The 11716-nt window shown below is 38.6% G+C and overlaps 1 protein-coding gene across 1 annotated transcript; it reads left to right on the forward strand.

The window, feature by feature from the left end:
* Positions 1-2807: 2807 nt before the first annotated feature.
* On the forward strand, positions 2808-9113 carry LOC146709798 (taste receptor type 1 member 3-like). The gene is made up of 8 exons (XM_085458058.1): positions 2808-3010; positions 4665-4965; positions 5222-5578; positions 5677-6087; positions 6196-6399; positions 6501-6621; positions 7375-7745; positions 8201-9113. The coding sequence occupies exons 1-8, from the start codon at positions 2808-2810 to the stop codon at positions 8801-8803; spliced, it is 2571 nt and encodes an 856-aa protein (XP_085314184.1). The 3' UTR covers positions 8804-9113.
* The last annotated feature ends 2603 nt before the right edge of the window (positions 9114-11716 follow it).

The following is an 11716-nucleotide window of genomic DNA, read 5'->3' on the forward strand; positions in this document are numbered from 1 at the left end:
ACGGAGCAGCGCGAGAGTAAAGCACGAGGGAGGGGCTAATAATCGGCTCAGTCATTTTTAATGATCGTTGAAAGCCCAGATCGTAATCGTGATTAAAATTCGATTAATTGAGCAGCCCTATATAGAAGAGAAAAAAAGGCTAACAGCAAACACACAGTCTACAGGCCTGAATCAGACAACCACAGGGTTAAATCTGACACAATGATCACTTCACAAGGTGTAAAAATAGAAGAGAAACTCAAAATTTCTATTAAGATTTTCAAAACAAATTGCTCAAATCAGATAGAATTCAAACTAACTATATGTGAAGGTTTTGGGCTTTGATGTGTGCAATATAAAAGCACCCAGAACAACAGCAGATTTGTTGATTGTGAAATACCGCAGAAATATTAAAACAGACTTTTCATTATCAGCCAGTAAACTTAAATAGATGGTTCATTAAAAGTAATCATTTTACAAAATACAGAGCTGTCCAAAAGTCTCAAGCACAACTCATTGCTTTATATTTTGCTTCCAGGGAGCCAGAGTTTCTCATAATGTTTTAAATGGTCTTAAACAATAGTTCTCCAGGTTTTCTGAAGGCCTTTCAAAATTTTTCTTTGTAAATTTGCTGCCTCACTTGTTTTCAGTCCGGTCCTTGAACCTGACCATTTTCAGAGGGATCTTTTTTTAACCAGTTTTGTGTCCACAAGTCCACAAGATAAGCTATAAAAGAGCCAATTTTAAATTGTATCTTCAGGTCCTTGGCTACTTCTGTTAATACGTGGCAAGAAAAAAAAGTTTCTAGATGAACAGTGTCTGTTCCACTGTTTCAGTGGAAACAGGTCTCATAGAGTGATGAGTCCAAATTTGAAAATTTTATTTCAAATCGTCATCAGAGATTGTCCGGAGAGGTACAAGAGCTTGTCAAAATAGATGGAATTATAAACACAACAAAGCACAATCAGATTTTTAGTCCTCTCGTTCCATTGCCAACAGCTTCACTTTTCAGCATGACAATGATCCCAAATACTGGATGGAAAATGCACAATATCAGTTATGGATTGACCTTCCAATATCCTGGACCTCAACATTATTGAAGGAGTGTGGTATCTTTACAGAGGATGGAAAAAATGCAATGCTAATATTCAAAGAAGAGCTTTGAATAACTCATCCTCTATGAAGAATACAAACTGTGCTTTTGCCTTATATCCTGTATTTATGTTTATGTTTGCAAATTTTTAACAAGTCACTGCACCTATTTCAACATAATGAAAAGAGGGATGGTTTTTTCACAGTACTGCTACTCGTTTACACTACAAGAAAGAGAAAGGACAGGAAATGCTTTCTTAAAGCTGATTATTATGGAAGGGTTTAACAGGTCTGGCTTACTTTAGCCTAACCTAAACTGTTTGTGGTCCATGAACACATTTGAGAACAATTCAAGGCCTTGTGTTAATAACTCCAGGAAAGAAAATAAACTTGAAGCAAGCCAAGTTTATTTATTTATTAATGTTGATTAGTTAATAATATAATGACTTAGTTGGGCTTGTTTTTAGCTCAGTGTCTTAATATTGATTCCAGTTTTACCAAATAACATGCACTCTAAAGAAAACAACACTTAGCCTGTCAGTTCACTTTGGCTTCATGTGAATCCACACCTCCTTTCTGTAGAAACTCAAGGATGCAAATCAAGTGCATTGTAAGTTTTTATGCTGTTTGTTGGTACAAATACCAGTCAGCCAATTATCAACTGAAAATATGTGGTGTGTAAAACTTTTACTCAAGCTTGCAAAATGTCTCTTTACACATTTGCACCATTTCAGAGTGTAGTTCATAGAAGTTACAGATCTTTTATGGGATACATGCACGTTAAAACAGGAATGGCCATATGTTTTTTAAAAATATGTTACCAAATATTTTTAAAATACAGATAAACTGGACCTGTAATATTTTTTTAAAGGCAACTGAATTATGAACAAAACCTTCAAAGTTTGTACAGGATATTTTTAAATGAACATTTAAAAGAGCTTACTTATATGTCTGCTGTAGGTTTATTTAAATAACCTTTGCATGAACCTGCTTTGTGCAACATTACATGCAAATACACATGCAAAGCCAACAGTGAGGTAAAAAAATTTTTAAAAAATGAACAAAAACAGATAATAATGTAATGTTCAACATCACACAAACTTTAAACATGTGAGTAGTTTTTGTGGCCTCTTGGGTTTGTCACTATATATTTTCACGTAAATGACCAAAAGTAACCAACTTAACATAACATTGGACATGCAAGGTGTTGCTGTGATAACATCTCAGTAAGTTGACACACACAGGGGTTTACTGTGTGTGCTCATCTCATGAAAGACTGATACACCAAAAAAAAGGAAAAATCCACAAAGAAAAAAAGACAAATTCCAAACCACAAACAAATGTAATGAAAATGTCATGAAAGATGAACACCGCTGATGCAGCATACACGCTAACATAGAGTAATAACATAGTGTCTCTATGGTGAGTCTTTTCATCTAGGAGCGTGACAATTAAATGCAATATCTTAACCGTGTGAAAATCATTAGTCTTTTTAACATCATCAAAAAAAAAATTTCTAAAAAGATTGTATGAAAAGATTCATATCAGGTCATACTACACATGTATTTGTTTTTATTTGCAATTTGCTCTTCCTAAACTGTCAGGTTTGGTCAGACAGGCGAGGGAGGGCATATGGACTTATGGGTGAATTTGCATAAAACCATCTGTCATGATGCTCTGACAAGAAAATACAGTAATGTCAGTACTGTGCCTTCAGTCTAACACTTATTGGGATCATGGCTTCACGTTTCACTCTGCTGGTTTTGTGCTGTTTCTTTACACTGCGCTGCAGTGAGAGTTTGCCTGAATGGGTCAACAACATTTCTACCAACCTCTTCAGTTTGTCTGGGGACATTATGCTCGGAGGGCTCTTTCCCATTAACGATGTCACCAGCAGCCTCAGTGACATAACAGAGCCAAACCAGATAAGCTGTGAAAGGTAAGGATGGTTAAGAAAAATTCATCACATATACAGGGAGTGCAGAATTATTAGGCAAATGAGTATTTTGTCCACATCATCCTCTTCATGCATGTTGTCTTACTCCAAGCTGTATAAGCTCGAAAGCCTACTACCAATTAAGCATATTAGGTGATGTGCATCTCTGTAATGAGAAGGGGTGTGGTCTAATGACATCAACACCCTATATCAGGTGTGCATAATTATTAGGCAACGGCCTTTCCTTTGGCAAAATGGGTCAAAAGAAGGACTTGACAGGCTCAGAAAAGTCAAAAATAGTGAGATATCTTGCAGAGGGATGCAGCAGTCTCATAATTGCAAAGCTTCTGAAGCGTGATCATCGAACAATCAAGCATTTCATTCAAAATAGTCAACAGGGTCGCAAGAAGCGTGTGGAAAAACCAAGGCGCCAAATAACTGCCCATGAACTGAGAAAAGTCAAGCGTGCAGCTGCCAAGATGCCACTTGGCACCAGTTTGGCCATATTTCAGAGCTGCAACATCACTGGAGTGCCCAAAAGCACAAGGTGTGCAATACTCAGAGACATGGCCAAGGTAAGAAAGGCTGAAAGACGACCACCACTGAACAAGACACACAAGCTGTAACGTCAAGACTGGGCCAAGAAATATCTCAAGACTGGTTTTTCTAAGGTTTTATGGACTGATGACATGAGAGTGAGTCTTGATGGGCCAGATGGATGGGCCCGTGGCTGGATTGGTAAAGGGCAGAGAGCTCCAGTCCGACTCAGACGCCAGCAAGGTGGAGGTGGAGTACTTGTTTGGGCTGGTATCATCAAAGATGAGCTTGTGGGGCCTTTTCGGGTTGAGGATGGAGTCAAGCTCAGCTCCCAGTCCTACTGCCAGTTTCTGGAAGACACCTTCTTCAAGCAGTGGTACAGGAAGAAGTCTGCATCCTTCAAGAAAAACATGATTTTCATGCAGGACAATGCTCCATCACACGCGTCCAAGTACTCCACAGCGTGGCTGGCAAGAAAGGGTATAAAAGAAGAAAAACTAATGACATGGCCACCTTGTTCACCTGATCTGAACCCCATTGAAAACCTGTGGTCCATCATCAAATGTGAGATTTACATGGAGGGAAAACAGTACACCTCTCTGAACAGTGTCTGGGAGGCTGTGGTTGCTGCTGCACGCAATGTTGATGGTGAACAGATCAAAACACTGACAGAATCCATGGATGGCAGGCTTTTGAGTGTCCTTGCAAAGAAAGGTGGCTATATTGGTCGCTGATTTGATTTTGTTTTGTTTTTGAATGTCAGAAATGTATATTTGTGAATGTGGAGATGTTATATTGGTTTCACTGGTAAAAATAAATAATTGAAATGGGTATATATTTGTTTTTTGTTAAGTTGCCTAATAATTATGCACAGTAATAGTCACCTGCACACACAGATATCCCCCTAAAATAGCTAAAACTAAAAACTACTTCCAAAAACATTCAGCTTTGATATTAATGAGTTTTTTGGGTTCATTGAGAACATGGTTGGTGTTCAATAATAACATTATTCCTCAAAAATACAACTTGCCTAATAATTCTGCACTCCCTGTATAAATGACAGTGTACGCTAACCCTAACTTACCATGACTTCTACCGTTTTCTGCTTGTGGCTGAACAGTTTAAATGATCTTGGACTGGGACTTGCTATAGCCATGAAATATGCAGTGGATGAAATCAACGGAAACCAGACTCTCCTCCCTGGCATCAAGTTAGGTTATGAAATCTATGACACATGCACACAAGCATCAGTCATTATAAAGCCCACTCTGTCTTTTCTCACTGCAAAATTCAACCAAGAACTACCTGTGCAGTGTAATTACACCGACTATGAGACGAGCGTAGTTGCAGTGATTGGTCCTTATGTCTCAGAAATGGTGTCAGTCATTGGAAAACTCCTGGGATTCTTTTTGATGCCACAGGTTTGAATACACATACATCTTAAGATTTAAAGCATAGTTTCTATTAATGCAAAGATCTGACAATAAATATTTCAAATGTAAAAGTAACTCTTACAGGTAGATCTAAGGATTTGTGCCAGGTTATATCACAGAAAATTAATTCTTTCCTGTTTAGTTAATTTAACATTTTTACCATGATATATTAGGTATTATCCAGTATGTCAACAGTGAGTACAGGTAAACAACGCTAATTTTTACTTTTTTATACTTGCACCAGATTAGCTATGGAGCCACCAGTGACAAATTCAGTGATGATGTTTCCTACCCGTCATTCTTTCGTACGGTGCCCAGTGACAAATGGCAAGTGGATGTCATAATAAAGCTAATAGAGAAATTTGGCTGGAACTGGGTGGCAATTGTGGGCAGTGACGAGGAGTACGGACAACAAGGTGTGCAGATGTTCACCAAATTTGCAGACAACGCATCTATCTGTGTGGCCTATCAGGGTCTGATTCCAGTGTACACTGACCCTGTGCCAATGGTCAAAACCATTATAGGCAATATAAAAGAGACTAAAGTTGGAGTGGTGGTGGTGTTCACTCTTCCAGAGCAAAGTGAAATCTTTTTTAAAGAGGTTGGTGAAGCAGATATCTAAAGCAACTAAGAAATTTATTATTTTCTATTAGTGGTCAGAATTTGTTCAGCACCAGTTAATCATTTAATTTATTCCAGGTTATCAGGAGTAATTTAACAGCTGTTTGGATTGCCAGCACAAGTTGGACCATCGATGCTCAAGTGACTTCTCTACCCAACATTGAAACAATTGGAACAGTCGTCGGATTCCTTGACAAAATAGGCACGCTCAGCTTGTTCAGTGATTATGCAATGGAGCTCTTCAAGAAACTCAGTGCAGAGCGGGCAAAGACATCCACTCCAACTACAAATCTTAATCATCCAAACAATCGCTGCCCACAATGCTGGAAATTGTCACTAGACAACATAGTGGAAGCACCTGCAGTGCAGACGTCAGCTTTCAGTGTGTATGCTGCTGTTTACAGTGTAGCACAGGCACTGCATAACCTGCTGGAGTGCAATTCAACTGCCTGTAAGTGGGGATCTGGAAGCAAAATCTATCCCTGGAAGGTGATTTATTTTATTTTTTCTAGTATATGGGTGACTGCACAAAATTTGCAATCAAGTTTATCAATAACAACAATAATCAAATCATTAAAAAAAATCATCATTTTGCAGCTGTTGGAGACTTTAAGGAACACTTCTCTTAACATAAATGGCACACGTATAGAGTTTGACGATAATGGCAACCCAAACATGGGTTACAATGTCATTCAGTGGGACTGGAAAGACCCATCGAAAGTGAATTTTAAAACTGTGGGAAATTATACCGAAGAGAAACTGTTCCTGAATGAGGCCCTCTTTAATTGGTCAGCTAACAAGGTAACTTTAAAAAAAAAAAATTGTGTAAAAGGTATTTCAACCAATTTAGTGAAATCATGACCCAGTTTGAATTCCTGAATTATTTACCACAACTTTTGCAGGTTCCTACATCAAACTGTTCAGCAAAATGTGACACGGGTCAGGTCCACAGAGTCAAAGGCTTCCATTCCTGCTGTTTTGACTGCATTGACTGTCTTGCTGGCACTTACCAGGCAAAAAATGGTAGTGTATTTGTTCATTCTTGTCTCACATATCGGACCTTGGTTATTTGAATTCTTGTCAGAGATAGATACTCTCACGCATTTCTCATAAAATAAACCTGCAGGTTAATTTAGTATAACCTAAAAAATAACCATAATGAGAGTTCCTCTACCTGCCAGCACCGCTAAAGTTTTCAGAGTGATGCTATTATAATTGAATAATTGAATAGCCAGGAAAACACGCAAAGGCAAAAACTTGGGAACTCAGAATATTTAATCATAAATTAAACTCAGTATAAAATGCCACTGGGCACAGTTTTCAGGCTGATGTTCAGGTCTGTCTCCCATCAAATGATAAATTGTGCTGTGTAATATTATCCAACACAAAGCTGTGTTGAGTGAGCAATTTTCTGTTATTTTTATATACATGTTATGTGAAATCGTATAGATTGTGATACTTGGTCACTGAAGCTGTTGATTATTTTATTTACCTAAATATTACTGATTCAATAACTGGCAGATCTTATAATGTATAATGTAATTTATCTGTAAAATAATAAGTTAAAATAAAATAAATGACCTAGTATGAAGTAGAAATAAATAGTGGAGTAGAAACAGAAGTAGCATAACATAAAAAGTACTTCAAATTAAGTACTTAAATGAAGTAATAATGAAGTATTCAACTAAACACATTAAGTTACATTCCTATGAGTCCTATCTATGCTCTTGATTAACAGAGGAGCTGTGTGTGTTTTTTGTGCTTTCTCACTCACAGACGACACCCAGTGTACTAAGTGTCCCAACCGTCAGTGGTCCCAGCATCGCAGCACAAACTGCACTGACCCCATCTTTAAGTTTTTTGAGTGGCACAGCCAGGATGCTGTGATAATGATGCTGGTTGGTACGCTGCTGCTGGTATGTCTGGGTGCAGTGGGTGTCATGTTCCTGATGCACCGTGGAACCCCACTGGTAACGGCCTCGGGGGGTCCCTTGAGTTTTGTGGCTGTGCTTGGCCTGATGGGAGCATGTCTCAGTCTGCTGTCTTTCCTGGGGGCGCCAGGGGATGTGGTGTGTCGTCTTCAGCTGCCCTTCACCTCCTTTTTCCAGACGCTCACCCTCTCCATTATAGTTTCCATCTCACTACAGGTGAGGAAAGAGTTGTGAAACACTGCCACACATTGGCAGTGTGCAGAAACTACAGAATTGGTTAGACATAAAGATAATGGTTTGAACTTTCAAAAGATAAGCATAGTATAGAAATGAAAATCGTCAAAGTACAAATTATATTTATATTAACATCATTAAAAAAATCTAATTAACAACTTTAGTGTATTCAAAAATACTGCCAACAAATCACTTCAAATGCACTTAAGTAAAAACACGAAATGGCAGCTTCTGAGGTCTATAAAACTAGCCTTGTAATGACTGATATAGTTGCTTTCTTATTTAGTTTTGTAGAATATGAATTTCTAACCACCTAACTGTGACTTGACACAACCCCAAACGTTTGTGTAATTATTGCCTATGTGGGAGCGTGCATAATATACTGTGGAACCGAAGTACACAGTACAAGACTAATGGTAACCTTTCTTTTCGAACAGATACTCTATGTGACAGAGTTCCCAGAGATGGCTGCCTCTCACCTGCATTTGTTAAGAGGCCCTGTGAGCTGGCTGTTTGTGCTGATCTGCTGCGCTGTGCAGGCTGGTCTCTGTGGCTGGTTTGTTCAAGAAGGACCTTCATTGTCTGGATATGTGGCAAATATGACAATAGACTTTGTAGAATCATTCCTCTCGTGTCCTGTTTCACCTTTGATTGGATTTGCCTTAATGCAGGGTTTCAATGGTGTAATGGCCCTTGCATCGTTCATGTGCAGCTTCATGGCAGTGAAGCCTCTTCATCAGTATAATCTAGCCAGAGACATCACCTTTTCCACCCTGATCTACTGTGTCATTTGGGTGATCTTTATTCCAATCTACACAGAAAACAACAGAGATAATAACAAGAACAGGTCAGTTGTCCATGTTTATTTCAGCCTGGCAAGCAACTTTGGACTGTTGGCAGCCTACTACTTTCCAAAATGCTACTTGCTGTTAAGGAAACCTCATTTAAATACAGCAAAGTACTTCTGTACCTTCTTGGAGGGCGTCCCACCAACTCAAGCAGAAGAAGAGCAACAGCCAAAAGCACAGGAAGGACAATAGACAGTTAAACTGTTTAGAAAGTAAATCAAAGAATCATATTCTAAAAACCAACATTACATTATATTTATGGATGTGTAATATATAACAAAGGCTAGAAGACTATAAAATACACTAGATTAGGTTATAATAAGCATTTTATCCTAATACTCTGCAAGCATGTAATCCATACAGCAAATAACAAAGAGTGCATTGTGTTTGTTTAGTAACATGAAGTCTATGGGTTCACATTTGTCGCTGATTATTTACCAGGAACATTGTTTTGCTTGTATTAATGTTAGTCACAAAAACATTAACTGAATAAAAATAATTGAGGAACTAAACTTAATGTACTGCAAAATGTTTTTTGTTTTTTTTCAATATGCATGTTTGCAGTTTTGAAATACACTGTTAGAGATGCAAGTCATGCATGCAATAGAGTTGGCTTTCAAGTATTGTCTTGAACAAAAATAAAATTGTCATGCAGACAGTTCTGCTTCTGAATAATACACTTTATGTTATTTGAATCACTGAGTTTGAGTTTAATCTTTTAGCTGCTAACACAGTGTTAGAACTTTGTTGTTGAATAACTGATAGTCTCTTTTTTTCCTTTATTGTTTTACTGTAATGAAATGTAATGATGAAACAGGTAGCAAACTCAAATGTCACATGTGCCATGAGCTACAGGATTAGTTTCCATCATCTTGTATAGATGTGGCTGTTTCACACCTCGAGAACACGTGCTCCCACCACCACGGTCACGCAAATCAAAGGAACCTGAACACTAACACACGGAGGGATGACGAGAACCCACACAAACCCAGAAACCCCAAGTGGCCCCAACCAACAGTGAAGACCAGGACAGAGTGGATAATAAGGTGCTGAGCCAAAAACATGCAGGGAGGCCTCCACCAGTGCCCGAGGCCACACAACGCATCCTGGTCTCACCCAAGCAGTATGGACTGCAAAGAAAAGGAACCATAGCACAGTAAGAGCTAAGGGAACCCTAACAAACCCAAAGCCCAGGAAATATACCAGCTGGCACAACCCCAGCAGCACAGGGTGCCCACATGACACCCCCCCCCCCCCCCCACCTAAATCAAAGTCCATAAACTGTAGGTGCTTTCAGCTGCTCCCTTACTTCCCAAGGGGTCACCACAACAGACAGATGTTACCTTTGCCACCAATTTTGCACCAGATGCCTTTCCTAATTTGTGTCTTCTCCTGGTCTTGAAACCTTTAAAATTTCTTGTGTCAAGAACATTTTTGAACCACTACAGTAGGGATCCACTCCTTTTTCATAGTTGCACAGTGTGTGAAACAATTCCCATCCTAACCTCTAATGGCATCCAGCCAAGCAGAAAGATTTTGTGCTACTTTGTCAAGAAAAAACTGTTTACAGCATTCATAGGAATCATTATGAGAAGACAGCTAACAGCCATGGTTATAGGTTTTGCAGTCGTGTTAATATATTTTTTTACTTTTTCCTTTGTCTTAGTACCGCACTGATTTATCACTGTGTATGAAACAAAACAGGCAACTCTTTGCATGTGTGTGATGTTGGGCCAGATTATCAATAAATGGTCTCCTTAGCTACAAAACACAAAAAGGTAGGAGGTGATTTCATGCTTGAGGAAGAAAGCTGCTCTGACATAAACAAGATGTTAATCTTGCATGCACTGTATGCACAAATACTGAACCCGCCCGCACACAAGATCCAGTCAGAGACATGTAAGCATCTTTAAATGTTTCTGCAAATAAAGAGATCCTGACCATTCACAGAGAGGATAAAACCTTGCATGCCAGCTTGTGTAAAAGGGTGAGGGTAAGAAGACAGGAGCAGACAAGCTGTATTAAAGCAAACTAACACCGACCTTCTTACGTCAAGATGACAAGATAGCAGCAGACTTCCTTTATTCCCACGGCAAACCCTTTGTCCTAAAGTCAAGCTTACTCATGTCAAAAGATACAATGACTGATGAAGTTTTATTCACATATAATGCAAGAACTTGCAGAAGTGTGCTCAACATGTTTTAATGCTAAACAAAAGTAAATTTTGCAAATTTCTATACTGTAGTTTCCGATCAGTCACAGGTAAACATCTTTTCAGAGGATTTTTACCTGAGAAGTATTTCCAACAGGCAGTGTATGTCTTTGTGGTTGAGCAAAAGCAGACTGGATCAGTGCGGGGCATATCTGAGCATTCAAAGTCTCTTACCGCTTTGATAACTATAACGATCTGGTGATGGATCGAGAACGAATGAGAAGCAGTTCTTTCATGTGCAGGAAATGATCTGATCTGATAAAATGCAGATGTGCCAACATGTGATTCAGCAGGAACAGGTGAGGGTACACTCCTGTGGGTTTTCCCTACAGGAAGGAAAGAGAGCAGCCAGAGGCAAGATGCTCTCAAAATATATATTGTAATATAAAGCACCTTGAGATAATTGTTGGGATTTGGTACTGTATAAATAAAATGTAATTCAATTGAAATAAATTGAGATGACTGTTAAAACTACACATTTTCATAATCTGTTTGTAGCAGCTGCTTTGCACCTTGACTTTCTCTGCTGTTGCTGTGAGTATTTCTCAGTGAAATGTGATTCGTAAGAATGCCTTTAGTTATGTGGAGCAAACTGGAAACCACTTCCCCCTTGCATGCTCCAAATGTCAACTAGAGAATCAGGACTAAATAATGCAGCTCTTCCTTATAGTAAGATTACTATGAATCGCTCTCCATTTCATTTCTGTCTTTAGGATCTTCCTCTACAGTATGTCGGTTAATGTGTTTTACAGTGATGCATATTGAATGTTTCCAACTTAAACCCTAGAAATGATTAATGTGGTTTTCTTTTACTCATGTTTCTCCTCTTATGTTTGTAGGCCATCACATTTTAATGGTTTTAATTTACAATTTGTAAACAAAAAATTGGACAT

This window comes from Copadichromis virginalis, linkage group LG5 (genome assembly GCF_057382275.1).
Source record: "Copadichromis virginalis isolate Kocher_CV1m ecotype Utaka linkage group LG5, C_Virginalis_male_GT1.1, whole genome shotgun sequence".
Lineage (NCBI taxonomy): Eukaryota > Metazoa > Chordata > Actinopteri > Cichliformes > Cichlidae > Copadichromis > Copadichromis virginalis.